Source organism: Apiospora kogelbergensis (assembly GCF_038363985.1).
Source record: "Apiospora kogelbergensis strain CBS 113332 chromosome Unknown utg000001l_segment0_segment0, whole genome shotgun sequence".
Lineage (NCBI taxonomy): Eukaryota > Fungi > Ascomycota > Sordariomycetes > Amphisphaeriales > Apiosporaceae > Apiospora > Apiospora kogelbergensis.
This window is the reverse complement of record NW_027117418.1, coordinates 2,187,283-2,207,362: the sequence shown is the minus strand read 5'-3', so window position 1 is coordinate 2,207,362 and position 20,080 is coordinate 2,187,283. Positions and strand designations below refer to the sequence as shown.

At 53.7% G+C, this 20,080-nt stretch overlaps 8 protein-coding genes across 8 annotated transcripts; 4 read left to right on the top strand and 4 right to left on the bottom strand.

The window, feature by feature from the left end:
- Positions 1-3,190, top strand: PG998_000691 (uncharacterized protein; the record flags this gene model as incomplete). Its single annotated transcript, XM_066867509.1, has 3 exons — positions 1-673; positions 767-1,653; positions 1,712-3,190. 3 exons carry the CDS (start codon positions 1-3, stop codon positions 3,188-3,190), a joined length of 3,039 nt encoding a protein of 1,012 aa, XP_066735924.1.
- Positions 3,191-3,332: 142 nt separating this feature from the next.
- Positions 3,333-7,961, bottom strand: PG998_000690 (hydantoin utilization protein A; the record flags this gene model as incomplete). Its single annotated transcript, XM_066867508.1, is given in 12 exon segments — positions 3,333-3,379; positions 3,391-3,938; positions 3,976-4,088; positions 4,123-4,186; positions 4,271-4,795; positions 4,850-5,092; positions 5,140-5,315; positions 5,484-6,056; positions 6,122-6,913; positions 6,982-7,614; positions 7,696-7,875; positions 7,932-7,961. The coding sequence occupies 12 exon segments, from the start codon at positions 7,959-7,961 to the stop codon at positions 3,333-3,335; spliced, it is 3,924 nt and encodes a 1,307-aa protein (XP_066735923.1).
- Positions 7,962-9,097: 1,136 nt separating this feature from the next.
- PG998_000689 (uncharacterized protein) lies at positions 9,098-9,733 on the top strand (the record flags this gene model as incomplete). The annotated part of the gene is made up of 1 exon (XM_066867507.1): positions 9,098-9,733. The coding sequence occupies one exon, from the start codon at positions 9,098-9,100 to the stop codon at positions 9,731-9,733; it is 636 nt and encodes a 211-aa protein (XP_066735922.1).
- A 477-nt stretch (positions 9,734-10,210) lies between these two features.
- On the bottom strand, positions 10,211-12,114 carry PG998_000688 (uncharacterized protein; the record flags this gene model as incomplete). Its single annotated transcript, XM_066867506.1, has 3 exons — positions 10,211-11,221; positions 11,286-11,877; positions 12,089-12,114. The coding sequence occupies 3 exons, from the start codon at positions 12,112-12,114 to the stop codon at positions 10,211-10,213; spliced, it is 1,629 nt and encodes a 542-aa protein (XP_066735921.1).
- A 419-nt stretch (positions 12,115-12,533) lies between these two features.
- Positions 12,534-13,488, top strand: PG998_000687 (uncharacterized protein; the record flags this gene model as incomplete). The annotated part of the gene is made up of 3 exons (XM_066867505.1): positions 12,534-12,879; positions 12,940-13,323; positions 13,379-13,488. The coding sequence occupies 3 exons, from the start codon at positions 12,534-12,536 to the stop codon at positions 13,486-13,488; spliced, it is 840 nt and encodes a 279-aa protein (XP_066735920.1).
- A 150-nt stretch (positions 13,489-13,638) lies between these two features.
- PG998_000686 (uncharacterized protein) lies at positions 13,639-13,997 on the bottom strand (the record flags this gene model as incomplete). Its single annotated transcript, XM_066867504.1, has 3 exons — positions 13,639-13,704; positions 13,760-13,908; positions 13,979-13,997. The coding sequence occupies 3 exons, from the start codon at positions 13,995-13,997 to the stop codon at positions 13,639-13,641; spliced, it is 234 nt and encodes a 77-aa protein (XP_066735919.1).
- A 1,123-nt stretch (positions 13,998-15,120) lies between these two features.
- PG998_000685 (uncharacterized protein) lies at positions 15,121-15,684 on the top strand (the record flags this gene model as incomplete). Its single annotated transcript, XM_066867503.1, has 1 exon — positions 15,121-15,684. The coding sequence occupies one exon, from the start codon at positions 15,121-15,123 to the stop codon at positions 15,682-15,684; it is 564 nt and encodes a 187-aa protein (XP_066735918.1).
- Positions 15,685-16,034: 350 nt separating this feature from the next.
- On the bottom strand, positions 16,035-17,430 carry PG998_000684 (fungal cellulose binding domain-containing protein; the record flags this gene model as incomplete). The annotated part of the gene is made up of 3 exons (XM_066867502.1): positions 16,035-16,237; positions 16,293-17,213; positions 17,268-17,430. The coding sequence occupies 3 exons, from the start codon at positions 17,428-17,430 to the stop codon at positions 16,035-16,037; spliced, it is 1,287 nt and encodes a 428-aa protein (XP_066735917.1).
- Between the last annotated feature and the right edge of the window lie 2,650 nt (positions 17,431-20,080).

Below are 20,080 nucleotides of genomic sequence, written 5' to 3'. Positions count from 1 at the left end.
ATGGCTACGCACAAGAAGACCCTGCGCATCGGCGTAGATGTGGGCGGCACCAACACGGACGGCGTGATCCTGGACCCGACCCGCGCCTCGGAGCCCGGCAAGGGCATCCTGGCCTCGCACAAGGCGCCCACGACGACGGACCCGGGCCGCGGCATCGCCGACGCCCTGGCCGCCCTGTTTGCGCGGGCGCAGCCGCCGGTGCGCCCCGAGCAGGTCGCCAGCGTGACCGTCGGGACCACGCACTTCGTCAACGCCGTCGTGGAGCGCGACCCGGCCCGTCTGGCGCACGTCGCCGTGCTACGGCTCTGCGGGCCCTTCGCCAAGCACGCGACCCCGTGCATCGACTGGCCCGCCGACATGCGCAACCTCGTGCTGGGCTACTGGGCGCGCCTGCGGGGCGGGCTCGAGGTCGACGGCCACCTGATCGCCGACATCGACCCGGTCGAGATCCGCGAGCAGTGCGCTGTCATTCGCGACAAGGGGATCCGAAGCATCGTTGTCGTCGGCATATTCAGTCCCATCGATACCGTCGAGAGGCAGGAGGAGCGCGCAGCCGAGATCATCCAAGCAGAGATCCCGGGCTGCGATGTGGTGCTGTCCAAGCAAGTGGCAAACTTGGGTTTTATCGAGCGCGAGAATGCCGCTATCCTGAATGCATCAATCCTAGCTTTTGGTATGTATTCTTGGTTCATATGTATAGGCCGCATGCAATCGGGGGCGGTAGTAGGCCTCCAGGGTAAGTTTGGTATACTAACTGTCTATATAGCAAGAAGGACAATCAGATCCTTCCAAGAGCCGGTCACAGCTATGGGGCTCAAGTGCCCGGTCTTCGTCACTCAGAATGATGGCACTATTCTCTCCGGCGCAATGGCAGCGAAGCTCCCTATCCGGACATTCTCAAGCGGACCGACAAACAGCATGAGAGGTGCTGCATTCTTGGCTCAAGGGGAATTGAGCGAGAACATAATGGTCGTCGATATTGGAGGAACTACTACGGACGTTGGCTTGCTGCTAGCTAATGGCTTCCCGCGACAACAGGCGGCTTATAGTGACCTGGCCGGCGTTCGGATGAATTTTTCTTGCCCCGACATCAAGAGTATCGGACTTGGCGGCGGGTCTATTGTCCGATACAGAGACCATATGACAGTAGGACCTGACAGTGTCGGCTACAAACTGACAGACGAAGCGCTCATCTTTGGCGGCAAAGTCCTCACCGCGACCGACTGTACAGCAGCAGCAGACCCCAGCCTCGACCTCGGTCAAAAGGGGTTGGCAGCTGGGGCGCTGCCCGAGAAGGGAATTTCGCAGTTCAAAGCGATTGTAACACACAAGCTCGAGAAGATAATCGACACCATGAAGACCTCGCCCGATGACTTGCCGGTGTTGCTGGTTGGTGGCGGCGCCATCATTGCCCCCGACCAGCTTAAAGGGGCGAGTCGGGTGTTGAAACCCAAGTATGCCGAAGTCGCCAACGCCGTCGGGGCGGCTATGGCCAGGGTCAGTGCTGTCGTCGACACGGTCAAGTCTACGGAGTCCAAGACTACGCAACAGTTACTTGACGAGATCTGCGACGATGCAATCGAGAGAACCGTAGACGCCGGGGCGCTGCGATCAACGGTCAAAATTGTGGAAAAGGAGAGCTTTCCGCTTCAGGTACGTGTACCTGAGCCACAAGGACTTTGCATGCAACATGTTCACGAACGTAAAATAGTACATCGAACACAAGACGCGTTTCATAGTTCGAGCTGCCGGCGACTGTGACTTCTCAAGAGTTGGTCTGAGCAACGTCCACGCCGAGGAGCAACGAGCTGACGACAGAGATAATAACATGGAGGATTACGAGAAATCAGCCAAACCAACCAGCGATAGGGAGACCGGTGCGGAAAAATCGAAAGAGGAGGAAGAGATTGACATCGTCATGTACCGACCTCAAGTGCGAAACCGAGTTTGGTATGTCAGCGAGACCGACGTCGAGTGGATCGCCACTGGCTGCTACATCTTGGGCACCGGCGGCGGCGGCAGTCCCTATGCGCACATGGTGCGGCTACGCCAGATGATCCGCGACGGCGCCGTGGTCCGGATCGTGAGCCCGGACGACCTCCCCGACGACGCGCAGGTCGGGTGCGGCGGCGGCGCGGGCTCGCCGACGGTGGGCATCGAGAAGCTCGAGGGGGACGCCATGCTGCAGGCGCAGGAGGCGCTCTACAAGGCGTGTCCCGGGCGGAGGGCTACGCACATGATCTCGGTCGAGGTCGGCGGCGGCAACGGCCTGCAGAGCATGATCCTGGGCGCCGGCGGCCCGGGCGGCATGGATCTGCCGGCCGTCGACGGCGACTGGATGGGGCGGGCCTTTCCGACGAAATGGCAGACGACGCCCGTCGTCTTCAACGAGCGGCAGCCCATCTGGTCGCCCATCGCCGTGACGGACGGCAACGGCAACACCATCGTCATGCCCGAGGCCAAGTCCGACATGCACGTCGAGCGCATCATCCGCGCCGCCCTGAGCCAGATGGGCTCGGCCATCGCCATGGCGGATCCGCCCGTCACGGGCGCCGAGTGCCGCCGCTGGGCCGTCGAGCACACCCTCAGCCAGTCCTGGCGCATCGGCCGGGCGGTGGCGAAGGCGCGAAAGCAAAACCGCGTTGATAACGTGGCCGAGACCATTCTCGAGGAGTGCGGGCCCGGGGCCGGCAGGGTGCTGTTCAAGGGCAAGATTGTCGGCGTGGAGCGCTCGCTGCGAATGGGCCACGTTTATGGCGAGTGCATTATCGAGGCAGCAGACGTCGCCGAGGACATCGAGGGTGGTGAAAGACCGGCATCTGCCGGAGGTACTCAGTTCGAAGGCATCATCAAGATCCCGTTCAAGAACGAGAATATCGCGGCCATCAGGTGCAACGGATCCAAGGTCGGGAGCGAAACTACTGAACTGGAAGGAGAGGTTCTCGGAGTCACACCGGATCTCATCTCCGTCATTGATGCCCAGAATGGAGAGGCCCTTGGAACACCCGAGTATAGATACGGCCTGCTCGTGATTGTGCTGGGAATCGCGGCAAGCGATAAGTGGACAACGGAGCGAGGTATCGAGATTGGAGGTCCCAAGGGGTTCGGTATGGACCACCTGACTTACAAGCCTCTTGGAAGATTTGTCAAGCCGAAGAGTGTGATTGACGAATTTGACACGCAAGAGTAACATGTGGACCACGACCTCCCCAGCCAAGGCATTCATGAGAGCGTTTCAGAAATAGGGGGGATGCCCCTACAGGCATAGACTTCTTATGTGCGGTTATTTGTCCACTAGATCCCCTATATAACTCGAGCGACGACGGCACGATTTACTCGACCTTGAAATCGCCTTCTGCCTTTCTGGTCTTGTACCACTCTTTCACATACGGAAGGTTGGCATGGGGACCATACGGCTCTTCTGACCACTGCGCCTTCGGGCGGGCAGACCAGTTTCCTCGAGACACCTTGCTCTCAGCTCTTCCAGCGTGCCTCCGCGATTGTAAATGCTTGGGTATTCCAAATGCTTGGCCTGCAACTCTGCACGAAGCTTCTCGGTATCTGCCGCATGCACCTCGTACGTCAATGGGTCAACGACGACTCCGTAATTGGCCTTGGCCCCCTCGAGCGTGACCAGCTTCTGGTGAACCTCCAGCGCGACCTTCTCGGCGGGCCGCGTAAAGGGGTCACCCAGCCCACCGCCGCCCCAGGTGATGTGCTCGAGCACGTCGCCAGGGTCAACACGAACGCAGTCGCACTTGCTGTGAAGGTACACCGCCTCCGGGCTCTCAGACTTGGAGTACCGGTAGAGGACTTTCTTGGAACGTTTGCCGGGCTGGCCGCCGTCGATCCCCCACGGGTAGGTGAACCAACGGTCGTCGTGTAGCGAGAACTCGCCCCTGCTCAGGAATCGGTACCGAGTTCGATGAGCATTACCACTAGAGTTTCAGAGGCAGATCAGCAAAGCGCCCATACGATTTATCGAGGGAAAAATGGGTAGAGACGTGCCCTCTGTAGAACCCTGCGCCGCCAGTGTCGGCAAGAGACTCGTTTGCTTCAATCAAAAGCGGGAAAGCAAGCTCAATGCTCTCGTTGGGGACAGATTTGATAGAGGGAAGAGACAGTGCATGTCAGGGCCGTCGCCAATGGGACGCGCAGGAACTCCGCCAAAAGCAATCGAGTAGAGCTGGAAATAGCTGCATGTTTGGTTAGAATTTCCGCTCTAGATGGGGAAAATAGATGTTCCCCCTATATTTAACGACTGACTCACCTGCCGTCCGGCTTGAAGCCAGAATAGAAGAAGTGTGGCGAGTCACTGAAACCAGCAGCAGCTCTGTAAGCCTTGTTGTGTTGGCCCATCAAGGCCTGGATAACGTCCATTATGCGACCGAGCAGATGCGTCCGGCAACTCAGCGCGGCAGGACGAACCGGGTGTAGGATAGAGCCCTCGGGGAAGTCCACGTCGATGAACTCGTATAAGCCTTCGTTGACCACACAATGTGGATCGAACACGGCGAGGAGGTAGTATCCCACAAACATCTTGAACATGGTTGGTGAGACGTAGAAGTTGATCGAGGTGTTGCTCTGTGCACTTGTGCCGTCGAAGTTGAACTTCAGCTTGTTATTCTCCTTGGTCATCTTACACTTGATGGCAAATGGCCCCAATTCGCCATTGCCACCGTCGTCGATGAAGTCGGTGAACACAGCTTCCTCGTCACCGAACTGGGTTTCGATCAACTTCGAAACGGCCATCTGGTTACGCTTCAGTAACTCTTCGCAAGAAGCCTGGTATATCCTGCATCCCATTAGCTACCGATACCCTGTGTTCAGACAGCAGATGAATACTTACTCAAGACCAAAACGATCAACCAACTCGCAGACTCTAGCGCCAGCCGTCTTACAGGAGGACACCAAAGCAGCTATGTCTGATCGGTACCAATCCGGCATTCGCGAGTTACGGCATAGGATATCCATGATGTCGACATTGTAGGTACCTCCTTTATAAAGTTTGCAAATAGGGATCTGCACACCGTCCTCAAATATAGTCGATGAAGAAACGCACATGCTACCCGGAACTTTGCCACCGACATCACTGGGACACATGTTAGCCGTGCTAAGAAAAGGGGTTTCATAACTTACGAGAGATGGCCGAAATTTGCAGCCCAGCCGACAATTTCATGCTTGTAATATATGGGCAGCAGGACGATCACGTCGTTCAGATGGCTGATGGCCCCTTCGGTCGAGTAAGGATCGTTGGTGATGAAGATGTCTCCTTCGTTGATAGTGCCGCCGACCTTTTCCCAACCGCGAAGGAACTCTGTGGTAGCTCACGTCAGTCAGAACCCATTCCAAGCCTACTGCCGGCGACAAAATGCCACCTAATTCCACTTACGACGGATGAACGACCCGAATTGCCCGACCTGTAATCAAGATGGTTAGCGGATGGCCACGATTAAAATTGCTGTAATCTTATTTATCCTTACCAGCATTTGCCCCTTTTCGTTGGTAACGACGTTGAATTCATCTTGTTGCTCGCGGATGCCGGGTGACATCGAACAGCGGAGAACGAGTGTATCCATCTCAATACGAACAGCCTGCAACGCAGAGCCGACCAATGTAGGGATAAGAGGTGACTTAGTCACTTCATCTTTTGCGGATTCTTTGGTGAAATCCTTGGTCTTGGTGAGAGCGGACTCGTCGGCCGGCCTGATTAGGATGTTGCCGATACGGTCAATCTCTCCGTAGAAGCCGGGGAGGATCAAGGTATTTGAGTCCATCTCGGAAACGACACATGGCCCCTCGAGCCTCAGGCCAGCCTTGCTGAGCTGCTCTCGGTCGTAGAAGGTGGCCTCAACCTGCTTCCCTTCAACTGTGATCGTCTTCTTGTTGGCTGCGGCGGGCTCGGACGTCGAGATTGCCAAGTTATCGTTCTCGGAAGACATGGCTGCAAATTCGACCGGTGAGGAAGAGTCAGTGGCAGTGACGCCCAGTCGCACCAGCTCGAATTCAAGATCTTCCATGGAAAAGCCGAACTGCAGCTCATGCGTTCTGTTGAACTTTTCGATCAAAGTTTTGAAGAGATCATCCCTGCCTTTTGCAAGGTCTTCGGGGTAAAAGATACCGTGATATCGAGGGCTTGGCCGTGGTATCGGATATCAGCATCGTAAGTAACACTGACCTTCTTTTCCGATGAACCCTCCAGTGCCTTGGCCATGGTGTCGGTGCAATGACTCTCAAGACTCTTCAAAACTGACTTGAGCTCGTCCATCGAGACCTGGGATAAGGCTTTGATGTATGAGATGGACTTGGCCTCGGAGAGCTTGGTGGCTGCGTCACCTTGTGCACACAGGACACCAGGGGCTTGCGGGACGATGACTGGCCAGGCACCAAGAAGCTTTCCAATGGCACAGGCATGAAGTGGCCCGGCGCCACCGAATGCAACCAATGCAAAATCTCTCGGGTCGTGTCCTTGTTCAACGGAAACCTGCCGTAGCGCTCCGTACATGGTCTCGTTCACGAGGTCGAGAATGCCACTGGCAGTTTCTTCCACAGAGATGCCCATTTGGTCAGCAACAGACTTGACTGCTGACACTGCCGCAGAGACGTCGAGCTGGAAATCCCCACCCAACAACTTGTCTGGCAGGTACCCAAGTGCCAGATTGGCATCTGTCACAGTTGGCATTGTCCCCCCTTTCTTGTAGCAAGCCGGTCCAGGGCTAGCCCCTGCGCTCTCGGGGCCAACTCGCATGCTGGCTGTGAGGTCGGTAAAACGCGCGATAGAACCACCACCAGCGCCAACAGTCCGTACATCGACCGAGGGGGCTCTGACGGTCAGTTTGTCTACGACGGTCTCTCTTCGTAGCGCAGGCTTGCCCTTGACAATCAACGCGACATCAGTCGAAGTGCCTCCCATCTGTTGCCACTGTCAGCTTCTTATTGCATTCACTCTGGCTCGTACGGATGGCATTTGAACCAACTTACGTCGAGCGTAATGAGATTTTTGTAGGGTGTTTGCTTAGAGATCATGTCCACGACTCCTTGAACGCCACCGGCAGGACCTGACATCAGCAGATTGACCGGAAGTTCGCCAGCCTTTGATAGGCTGGTCAGAGCACCATCGCTCTTCAAGATGCGAATAGTCTTGCTATCAGGAAGCAGCAGCGTCTGTAAGCCATCCATGTATCTCTTCACTATCGGTTTGACCACGGCATTGGCAGCCGCTGTGACTGTCCTTTCATATTCACCGGCTTCGGGCAGCACGTCGGCCGAACATACTATCTCCATCTCGGGCCCGAACTCTTCGCGAACGATTTCTACCACAGCCCTCTCATGCTCGTCGTTCACGTAGGAGTTGAGCAAGCTGACGGTAATGGCTTCAGGATGTTGGCGCTTTAGATCGGCCAAATCGTCACGTAGAGCTACCTCATCAAGAGGGATCGCAACTTCGCCAGTAGCCGATATCCTGCCCGTGCACTGGACTGTTCGCTCAAGGGGCACAACCGGCTCCGGAGGGACGAAACTGATCCACCCTCCAAGCCCTCCAGGGATCTGGGACCGTCGGTTTGTGAGCACCTCTTTGAATCCCGCTGTCACGATGAGCGCGGCTTTGACTCCCTTTGACTCAAGAATGGCGTTTGTGGCTTTTGTACACATTAATACTGATCAGAGGGTAGTAAGAGGCTCGGCCTTACCAACGGTACTTCCATGGTGTATGTAAGAGAATTCGCCGCTCCAGTTGTACTTCGAACTGAGAACCTTTCGTACTTTTTCAATGCCCTCCTTGACGCCGATACTTTGGTCGCGTGGCGTGGAGGGTGTCTTGGCGCGGATGGTCTCTCCTTCGGGTGTAATCACACAGACATCGGTGAATGTCCCCTGTACGCCATTTAGCGATCAAACGATTCAAATCCAGGGGAGGCTCGCGCACTTACACCAACGTCAACTCCCAGCCTGTAATCCATCTCTTCCTTTGCAATTTACCTAATGTTCTGTTTCGACACCTCTTCGACTTAGAGCTCAAAGCTGGCTGACAGTCGTGGTAGCAACACAACTCGGGTGCATGAGCAGAACAGGGCTGGCCGTCATATATGCCATGTTTCCTCCATTGGGAAGGCGAGTCCTTTTGAAAGTCTTACGTCTCCAATCTCGAGTTACATAGTCCATGCATGTCAGCATCTGACAATCGCCTTCAGCAGAAACGAACAGGGGGCAGATATCATGTCGGGAGATTGGGGCCGACGATTTGAAGTGATGGAATCTGGCTTCTGGGTAGCCTGGGGGAGCTTCAGGTATCACACGCCAAGCCCTGTGCTTCCATCCTTCCTCCCCATGTCTGTGCCATCCATATCCCTATCTATGGTGGAGATGGCGGGGACACGTGTATGCACCCCTCACACCTCACGCTCGTCGGACACGTCCACAAGCAAGCAAGCAAGCAAACATGCAGTTTGGAGTGTCGGGAAGATATGTTTGACGTGCAAGGATCTTTCGGGATGTCTTGTCGAGCGAGGAGGGAATTGGAGACCCGATACGGACACCCACGACCGACTGTCGGCATTGGTATGCATCAGCGATCCATCTTCATGCTACTGTCGTGTAAGTGCTTAGCCAGCCGGACGATCCTGAGCTTTTTTAGCTACCTGGCTTCTCTTTTGCCTTGACCGACGAGACGCACCTTTCGAGTTGGTGTACTGATCGCTGGAAGTTATAACGCGAGGAAAGGAGTATTCTCCCCATCGCCACCTGCGTTCAGTTTGGATCTAAATGAATACATGTGGCTGGCATCACGGCTCAAGAAGACTCATTGGGGGGATCCTCGGGCTGATATCACCACCTACAAAATTGTCAAACTGTCGCCCCAGTGACTGCCTCAGCCGTTGGCCAGAGCCCCAACCAGATCGCGCCTTCCCTTTGACCAGAATGGCCACCAATATATGTTACTGGTACGAGTTGATGGTTTGCACAGACGTGTTGATACTCCCCAACTCATGTTTGCAAACCCAGTATATGTCCAGTGACCACCTATCAGCAGCTAAGTGTACCTCGTCTCCCGCCAGAACCCGAGGCACAGGTCCCTCAAACAGCGCTTCGAAGAGTAATGGCCAGCTTTACAGGACCAACAAACAGCCATCAGCCCGGATTGGGCGTGGCCGAGCTCAAGACGTCATTGCAGGAAGTCTCACTTAACGCGCCCGGGAATTGCAGCCCTCCACAGCGTCCCCCTCGGCAATCCCCTGATCAAGCACGAAACGTTGGCCGTCGACGCCAACCATCGTCGGCCGCTTCCGCCAACAGGAACGTTCGTCCCAAGCCTCATCACCGCAACGACACGCAAGGACGAGGACGACTGACAGGAAACAAAAACCTTGTTGCCGCCAATCAACCCAACAAAGACGAGAAGACCACGCAACGAAGTAGCAACCGCCGAGCTCAGAAGAAGAGATCAGCGTCATCGTCAATGAGCCGTCCCCCTCGTCCAAACCGGACTCCATCAGGAGTGCTCTCCTATCAAGGTGATAAACTGCATCGGGAGCTGGACCGTGTGGCGAAGAACGGCAAGATGAAGTACTGGCAAGAAAACGTATTCGCGTCCGCCTTCACAAAGATCCGCCAGGCGTTGCTGGAACTTAGCGCCAGGGATCCGACGATGCCCATCACTGAGGAAGAAGATCGTGCTCGAGCTCATGCAAAGGGAGCCTTTGATCGTTTCAAGTTGTGCATGGAGAAAGCATAGCCCATCACGCATGCGAAGAAAAGCCCCATGCTGGAACGAGCAGGTCCAAAGTTGATGACAACACCGATATGATACTGTTATCGAAGACCATTGTAGGCTTCAGCGAAATAGGAGAGCACGAGGGCGTTACATCGCTCAATTTTGGAGCAGCATCAACGAACATACGGGAAAAGATCGTGGTCTACCGACCGGGAAAGGGACGCGCCTCTGTTAAACTATAAGCTATGAATAATGGAATAAGGGTCCCCTCTCATCTTAAACACATCGCATGGAGAAGAGGCAACTAGGATGCAGAACTGGGTATGTTATGGTAAAAGGTTGCATTAGTTTGAAGGAGGCAGACATCAGTGCTGTTTCTACACTTCTATTTTAGCCGCAGCTACATACATCCAGCAAGCTCTGAGTATACTTTTCCTAGACCTAAACGCCTGACGCTATGCAGAAAAAAAAGGGTTCAACAACACCACTATCCACCCCCTATATGCCCGCAAGCACTATTTCCAACATGCCTTGGACCTCGGTGGTCAACTGCACGGTCCCAGTCTCCTTGCTCACCCTGCGGCATAAGGTCTTGAAACCCTCTCCCAGCTCTTTGCTTTCGCCGGCGTACTCTCCATACAAGTCTAGGAGATGCGTTGCCACATCAGTGCAGACACTGGTATAACGGGGGTCGACGATGTGTTTTTGAACCCAGTCCAAAACGGGCATAACACTCTCTTCATCACGGCCCTCAAGAGCCTCACGCAGCGCTGAGCGATGCCGTAAAGCCACGAGAAGAGTAAGTACGGAAAGGGGAGCATAGTGCTTTGATCGGGTATCGAGAACACGGTCGAGTGCTGATACGAAATGGCCTCGTCGGAGATCTTTCTGCCAAGACGTTTCCTTGGTCGACCGGTTCTTTGTGGCGGGGTTGCCGGCGATCACGACATCAGCCCCTTCACCGAGAAGATCCAAGCGACCCTGGGTTGCGTTAATGCGCTTCCTTTTCGTCTTGACCTTGTCGTGTTGTTCAATCTTTCCGGCAATGAGGGCTGCCATCTCAAGCTCACGTTCCTTGGTCTTTGCGGCCTCAGGTCCCGTGAGTCGTGTCTTGACAGAGAGTTGGCCATTCTGCATACCCACGGCAAGATGGCGGTCATCATTGTTGGCCCCTGACGTAATAACACGTACTGCCAAGATGGGCGAAGGGTATTTTGCGCCTGCGACAACGTTCCAACCTGTTGTTTCAAAGACCTTAACATGTCCGTCCAGACCACCGGACACAACACGACTACCACCCGAAGCCAGCGAGAGAGAAGTAACCGTCTTCTGGTGGTTGGAAATCATCTGGAGTGGCTTGGCAGCAACCAAATCGAGCACCGATATTTGAGATTCGCAAGCAGCCAGGACTGTGGTTCCGGTCGTGAGTGGCAGTACATCCTCGATAGGCGATGCGTGTTTGAAGGTCATTACCGCGGCACGCGGCGCACGGGGATCCCATAATTTGACCTGCAAGCTTGGGTTAGCGAACACTGCAGATGAACAATACTCTGAGCACATTCCCATTACTTACTGTTGTATCATAACTACCGGTCACGATCATGTTGGACATGGTACCCGGCATGAAGGCACCACTGCGCACATAATCGGTATGACCCACAAACGAAGACGTGCTGCCTTGGCTTGGGAGATCCCAAAGTCGAACAGTTTTGTCATCGCTCGTGCTCATAAGACTCGTCAAATCAGCCGGGGAGAACTTGGTCGTCCAGACAGGCTGCTTGTGCTGGGTCCAAGTCTTCAGGATGGCGCGCGAATTCACGTCGAAGACTTGAATCTTGCCCTGGTCGTCACCCGCGACCATAATCCTGCCATCGCGTCGCACATCTCCGCTCCGGGCAATGTCGCCGAACCTCGTAATAGTCTTGACCAGCTTCCGTGTTCGGATGGAATACAGTTGCACTCGAGTGCCTGTGGTGACGGCGAACAAGTCGCAGTTCGAGGAAGACGCATTGCTCAGGTTCGTGGAGGGGGACGTGATATGGGTGACGGGGTACTGCGTGGGCGAGGGGATGTTCAGCTGGGTCTTGAAGGTTTTCCAGTATCTCTGCTCGGCGGTGAAAGGCAGCGGCCCAGAGGGCAACTTCAATTGCGGTAGGGGGCGACTTCTGCAGCCATTTTCTTGTCACTTGCGGCCTTGAGATTGCCGTGCTGTCTGGATGGTGAAGCGAGCGACAAGAAGTTCGTGAATCTCGACCCTTCAACTTTTTTTACTGGACCGTCGGTCAATTGGGTCAAGACTCGCCGGTTTTCTGCTAACAATTCCTTAGCTCGGCGATAAGAGTGGGCTTTGCTGCACGATAAAGCACAACCCCGGACCGTGGCTGGTACTTGTGGCTGACCATTCTAGTCCTCCGTCATACAGCATGTGCACCTTCAGCGGAGACGAGCATTCGGTTCGGCAGATGCTTTCGAGGGCACAGTCGCCATCCTAATAATGCTAAGTAAAGTTGTCCCTATCGTCTCGCTTCTTACATCAATTAATAGAGTGTCCCAAATCCGTCGGTGGCACAATTGCAGAATTATAGCCAGTTCCAATACTACTACTGGTTGGCTGGGCGCAACCATCTAGGAGGTAAGGACCCCTGCTCTGCCTCGGTCCATCCATCAGACAGCCATCCATAACAAATACAGCCGAGCCGTTGTGTCAGGCATGTAGATTAGACAAACCCCAACATTTCTCGCTTGACCATAGATTCCATTCTATCATTAACTCATTAAGATCCGGTATTTGTTGTTTCACCTTCATTCAGTCTTACTCAAGATGCAAGACTATACTCGATTCACACATTTCAATGTGTCCTCTCCCAGCGAATATGTGGCTCACGTGGAAATAAACCGGCCTCAGAAGCTGAACGCCTTCTTCGAGGACATGTGGCTAGAGCTTGGCAAAGTATTTGATAAGCTCTCGCACGATCCCGACGTACGAGCTGTTGTTTTCTCCGGGGCTGGCGACCGGGCCTTTACGTCCGGCCTGGATGTACAGGCTGCTAGCGAGGGCGGAGCTCTCTCCGGTTCAAAGGGGGACGGCGCCAGAGCGGCAACGTCCATGAGACGCCATATTGACGAGTTCCAGGAATGCATCAGTCGTATAGAGAAATGCGAGAAACGTATGTATAACGGCCAATAGGCAACATTGTATCGGAGCTAACAAAGAATGTTTTGGGTAGCCATCGTCTGCGTCCTACACGGAATCTCCTATGGCCTAGCTATTGATATGTCCTGCTGTGCAGATGTACGCATCTGCTCAAAGGACACCAAGCTGGCGGTCAAGGAAGTCGACATTGGGATAGCTGCAGACATAGGAACTCTGAGCAGGTTGCCCAAAGTGGTTTCCAACATATCCTGGGTTAAGGATATCTCACTGAGTGCGCGGATATTCGGGGCGGATGAGGCGCTCGCGGCGGGTTTTGTCAGCCACGTATATGGCAGCAAGGCAGAATCCATTGCGGCAGCCATCAGTTGGGCCTCGCTGGTCGCCTCGAAAAGCCCAGTTGCTGTCCAAGGCACCAAGGAGCTGATTAATCATGCAAGAGACCACTCGGTCGCTGACAGTAAGAACCCATGGCATCGCGGCCCTCTTGACCAAGTGCTGACATATTGTGACAGGCTTGCGCTACACTGCCATTTGGAACTCGGCGATGCTCCAGACCGAAGATGTGAAGTCTGCTCTGCTATCGGGGATGAAGAAGACTAAGCCGCGATTTGCAAAGCTGTGAAACGTAGAAGGCCGCGGGGGGATGAATACTAGTACACAAGAAACGGACTCAGGATTCGCTGGCCAATTCATAATGCTGTCTACAGCGTTACACCAAGAACGCCGACCACGTCCATGATGGAATTCATAAAGAAACCACAATCTAATCTCCCTAATCCTTAACATCGCGATCTGAGTCGGAGTCCCTCTCGGGCTCCATGATGGTATCCTTCAAACGCTACGTAATGTCAGTAAAGACGGTCAAAACGCGGGACGAGGCGCCAAAAACGGACCTTGTCGAGCAGAAACTTGAGTTGCTGGACCTTGTTCTCCTGGACGACTAGATGCGAGTCATCCAAGTCCTCAATGATGTACTCATTGTTCTCGCTGTTGATGTTGACGATGATGGACTTGATGGCAGGGTCGCACTCGACGAGCACACCTGGAAGTGGAAGGGATTAAGCCACAGTCACATCGTCGAAGTGGAGGCTGAACGCATCTTCCTCACTCACCTCTGACTGCTCGAACCATGGCAAATGAACCTTCACGATCTGGCTAGGCTGTGTCACCTAATGTATGCACAGCGCACGTTGTGGTATTAGGATGCCCGTTGTCGGATGCTTTTTCGTTCTCATCTGTCCAGACCAGTCGGCAGCCGGGGGAGTGAAAGAGCGGAAGAATGAAACAAGCAACAAGCTCTAAGCCACACACCGAGCGACCCACACCTGATGGCTCACCAAACAGCCTAGTTTAGTTCTGCCTAGGCCACCAGGCCACCAGGCCACTAGGCCACTAGGCCACTCCAAGCACCAAGCACCAAGACCCCCCAAGACTTCAAGACTCCAAGCTGCCCAGTTTGGCGTTCCGTCGAGGTGGGGTTGTTTGGCGATTGGTCAGAAATCGGTGGTGGTGGTGGTGGCGGCGTCGCAGGGACATGGCAGCTTGCTTTGCGAAAGTTGCCGTCCTTCCGCCAGGAATCTTGACACCTTGATAGAAAAATGACGAAGTCGACTTGCGCGATGGCACGCCCGGCTTGTTCGGTATCAGAATGGGCGTTCTTGCTCCTCTGTGTCCCTTCAATTTGCCTTTAGACAGTCCCATACTTGCACGTACTTGCTTTCAATAATCACTTGCTCTTGCAACCTTCATGTTCCAGCCCATTATTACCTTTCTCTCATGTCGCTGGTCGGTCACCAAATGAGTTGCAGTTGCTCTAGCAGTACGCGTCTACATCTACTTTGGACGGTCATTCCGCTTTATTCGCCTTCTAATAATCTCGTCATTCTTCTCGCCTGTCTCCTTCACGTTGATCCGTGTTGACTCTCCAAGATTGGTGTACCCGTCACTTGTCGCACATCTCCCCCTCCATCACCTTGTGCACGCGACGGTTTGAGAGGGCCCCTTAAAGTCAAAGAGCTGGTCTCGTGGAAGCTTTGCGAGCCTTCAAAACATCCAGCTACCTAATCACGATACGACGATAGACACTGCTTGTCCATAAGTAAGGACGTCTGTCTCAGTGTACAACCCTCCGGGTTCCACCACTTACAACTTGATCTCCATTCAGCTATTCAGCCGCGTTCGCCATTTTCGACATCAATAGCTGTTACCACTGCCACCTACACTGGACTCTACGGGCTTCGGGGTAGTCGACAAAATGTCTTCAGACACCACCGATCTAGATGATGGTGATGATTACATGGGTGGAAACAGCTCTCGCCACTATACCTGGGTTATGGTCCCTATCGTCGTACTAGCCATCGCCGCCGTCCTCATGACCTGCATGCGATACCGCAGGAGGAACAAGATGATAAGGGCATTCGGCGCAAACGCAGCCGACCGAGACCTGGAAGCGAATAGGTGGAAACGATACAGGCGCCCAGCGGGCACATCTCATTTGCAAGGGGCGGTTGCTGGGGCAGACGCTCCTCGCGGTGCGGGGCGGAGAAGGTTCGGGCTCGGCGTCGCCAGTCGGGAAGAAGGTTTAAACGAACTGGGCGAAGCGCCACCAGCCTACACCAAGAGCCCGCAGCAGGGTGACCACATGGAAATGGGAGAAACGGCAGCATCATCGGCACCGACAGCAACATCCCAACATACCACTGGAATGAGCGGGCCCGTAGATGCCCGAACATCGAGTCCTCCAACATACGACGGCATTTCTCCAAACCGCTCTGTCATTCCCTCTGCACCACCCCCTGCGATTCTACCATCGCGTTAAGGGCGTTCTGGTTGAGAGAGTTTGTACGATCTATTATACCAAAAACAAGGATAACCACTCAAGATACCCTAACGAATGTGAGATAACGATTCTCTTATAAGAATAGTTGCTCTGCTTTCAACCGGTTTGGGGTCTTATTACATTCCAAGCCAGAAGCCACGTACACAGAACAAAAAGATAAGTCTTGAGTGACCTGGCTTATAGTGATTTGACACTATTCAACAGCTGTACAAGAGTTTGATTTTGGCACCGCGAGGATAGTTTCCATAGCGACTGAAGGCGAGTTTTGATGCCTCTAACATCATGAAATCCATGAGAGTCTGAGTCATGACCGTATACGATATGACGTTCTATTTGATCCCGGCCACGTGCTCGGTGACTAGACAAGTCCAGTCCGAGGTTCCATCATATACAGTGAATCCATCATCGTGGGTTGGGCCGTTACTAAGCTGCACGCCTAGTTGCCAGAATAGGTCACTCGCCATTCCCGAAGTCGCCAGTGAGGTCTTTTGCCACGGTCTTTCGTTTTGGCAGTGATTCGTGGTCGTTCCATCTGCGAGATATTGGTCAATTCACCGCGCCGATAGATAGGGGTGGGAAAGACTTACATTCTTCCAACATACATGGCTTCCCGGCCGCGACACATGCCTTTCCATGGGCCTCAATCCATCCATTACCCCAGTTGTAGTTGGTTCCCCAGTGGTCCGGATACATGTGAAAGGTACCAAAATCTAGAGTCTTGATACCCAGATTCTTGACGAAATCCGTGCCTTCGCCATACTGGTAAGGATAGCTGCCGTCGCCCGGCAGGCCCATACCCTCGTCCCCTAGAGTGACCATGTGGTTGGGATCAAGGCTCTTGACGTAGGCGGACGTGCTGGCGGCCCAGTTGTAGATGACGTCGGTACTGCAGCCGTTGCAGCGCGGCTCATTGGCCAGCTCCCAAGCGAAGATGGCGGGTGAGTTGGCGTAGCGCGAGACCACGGCCTGGACGTACTTGCGGTACTGGGCTTGCGCGGCGGTGTTGGTGTACCAGCTCGTCTTGGAGCCGCCGAAGGCGCGCACGTAGGCCGCGATCCCTCCGTAGTCGTCCCAGTTGTTGACAAAGTTGATGATGAGCTTGAGGCCCCGGATCTCCGCCGCCGCTACGACGTAGTCCAGCCGCTGCAGGCCGTCAACGCCCGTGTTGATGGTGGAGCCGCCGGCCGAAAGTTGCTGGAAATAGACAGTGCCGGACCCCGGTTTGGCGGTGACATCGTTGAAGCCCCAGATGCGCAAGACCTTCAGCCCGGAGTCCACCAGCGTGTCGAGCGCCTTTTCCACGTCGGCATTGCTCGTCAGGAACGAGATCCAGTAGCTGTTGGTGCCGGCGAGGTATTTGGTGCTGCCATCCACGTTGAACTTGGTACCGCTGGCCGATGCGAAGCTGGTGCTGGCAGGAACCTTGATCTTGGTACTAGTCGCGCCGCCGGGCTTCACGCTGGTCTGCAGCGTCGTACTCGGCGCAGCGGACGTAGGTACTGCGGTGCCTTTTCTGGGTCAGCGTTATCTTCTCAAGGGAAGATGCTCAAGTGACGACCTACCTGGGATGCATTGGGAGTAGTACTCGTTTGATACTTGACAAACAGCACCTTCAACGCATGTCTTGATACCACTGTAGCCCAGACCCCCGCATTGCCCCCAGAGCTGCTGCTGAGCAGACACAGCCCCGGAAAAAGAAAGCAGACCCGTGGAGAGATACTTCATAGTGTTGGTTGTTTTCAGCCTCACAGTGACAAGGGGCGAGCGACTCAAGTAAAAGCCGTAAGGACAGAAGAGGTGATCCTGAGTGGGTGCGACATGGCCGCACTTATATGAAAGATACCATACCACCTCCTCATGGTATTCAAGACATGTGAAGTCGACTTATTGTCGCGCCAAGACCTTGCATCGGGGGTATACTGTTGATGGACGATGGGTTGGCGTCCACAACCGAAGGCGGCATTTCTTCCGAAATGACCACGGCTCGAGTTCCTCCAGTGTCCGCTGTTAGAGGAAGGCCAATGGTAAGTTCCTGTCCGACAGCCACTGAGAGCCCATAACTCGATTGAACTACCCATTTTCAAGTGAAGTGGTTGCAGTTGGCCCCCTGGCACTAGACAGGGGTAACCTGCACTCCACACGCATATCGTCGTCCGTGGGCATTTTCAGATGAGGTGGGGGATATATCGTCCATGCACTAAGCAAATACACCTCTTATTTTGCACACTGGACAAGTGGAGTGTGGGAACTGGCATTATCTCAAGCACCTGACAGAGTCAACAACCTTGCAGTGATGGCATGGTTTTCGCTCCGCCCAGAGACAGCGGGTGCCAGGGCCAAACGTGGATGTTGACGATAGGATCCTAGTTGCAAGTATGCATGCTAAGAAAACATCGAATAAGCGGCTCCGGCGATGTCCTATTCGGGAAGTCGGCCAAGACGGCGCAAAGCACCCCGAACACCCATTTTCGTACTGGTCTTTTGACGTCGACTTTCAACTGGTCGTGCCTGTATGTACGCCACCATCCCGATCCAATGTATAAGGTCAATCGTACATAACAAGCTGGGCGGGTAAATTCGGGCCGTGAGTAGGATACGGAGCTAGAACAACAACGTCTTACGAGTTGAACACTCAAATGAATCCCATTCTAACTCACAATAGATAAATCTTCAATAGCTCACTGACGCTATTCATACTGTCAATTCAGGGAAACTGGTCTTGGAATCATTCAATGTTAGACCGGCCACGGTATTGGATTTTAGCAAGGCCCTGGTAGCATTGTATATATTCTTTAGTTATTACGTCGGTTCACAAGATAACTCACATGTGAAGCTGAGACAGAGAGATAAGGAGATGCTGCACAAATAGCATGTCCTGGTCGAACTGTTCAGTAAGGCACTAAACCTCACATGCAGCATCTCATTGAGTATCAACTCCTGAACAGGCAAGATACCATGGTCCTGGTTAGGTCAATCAATGGCCACGGTCAAGCCAACCATGAATATCACCACTGCAGTTGGCATGTCACTCACTACCCTGGCCATGGCTTTGCATTGTTCTTTTATGTGTCAAAGATCTTAGATTCATCCATGTTAGAGTACACAAAAGCCATTCTTGCTAACCAAGAAAAAGATAAATGATAGCTTCTTGTGTTGACCCAGCATGTTACCTTGATCAACCCGGGCACGCAGCCATAGTTCGCGTCTCGACTTCACTTTATTACCGTCAGGTGCAGAGAGATAGAAGCATCGTATTTCCCCTTCAGCTTGAAAAGTAGATGAGGCACGCGTCTTCATTGCCCACCAAAACTAAAGTGCAATCCTAGCTGCCTCCGCATCCGGTGCAGTCCAGATCCTCACCGAAGTATCTGGCTTGATTGTGTATCTCACTGGATCTTCATTACAACTGACGCAACTTACATTTGCCAGGTATATATCACTGGACTTCTCTCTAGCCTGCTCCCATTGTTGTCCAGCGAGAGGTAATGACGAACCAGGAAGAATCGCAGCTTCCCTAATACGCACCGCCGTCCCTTCCTCCCTTATACTCCCTGCCTTCCAGCATCTTTCCACCCCATCGCCGACAGGCTCCTGACCATTGACCCGCTGGGGGCAGGAACACCTACCGCCCTACTTCGTGATTTACTTCCTGGGCTTTTGCCCTTATTTATCTCCTTACTTGGATCACCATCGTGGGTCCTTGTTTTCGTGTTCACGTTTTTGTTTTTGTTTCTGCCACCAAAACAAACACCCCCCTTCTCGGTCTGTCCACTATCATCACGTACCCTCTCACAATCCTGAGTAGGCCTCTTCCCTGTTTTCTTGTCTTCCACCTTCCATCTTCTAGTGGACGGTGTGGATTTACCTTCTCACCTTACAAGGCTCAACTCAGGTTTGAGGTCTTTCCCCTCAAGCCAATACGCACGCAACCTGTTCACCATCCCAACTGGTACCAGACTTCTAAGACGGCATAGCAACGCTGCTCTTGTACACACGCTTCCCCTAAGGTAAGATCTTTTGTTCAGCTTTGTTTCTGATTTGTTTGACCCGTGTTCTCGACATCACCAACCATCACCCTTCCTCCAGTCTTTCACATCTTCCCTCATCACTCAGTCCACCATACGTATACACACCACGGAATCGCTTCGTTCATCTTTTACCATCATTCCACGAACTCGTATCTCCTCGTGTCCCATCACTGCATTTTACTTTGCCAGTTTTGAGTCAACTCTCGGGTTTGCCTGAGGGTAAAGTACCAGCACCGAACTTGGATTCCTGCTCCTCAGGTATACATCATCTACCCACAGTTGAACTCCATCACTTGGATCCAATACATCACTGCTTTGGATGTTTGTAACCTTTTACCCATCCCCGC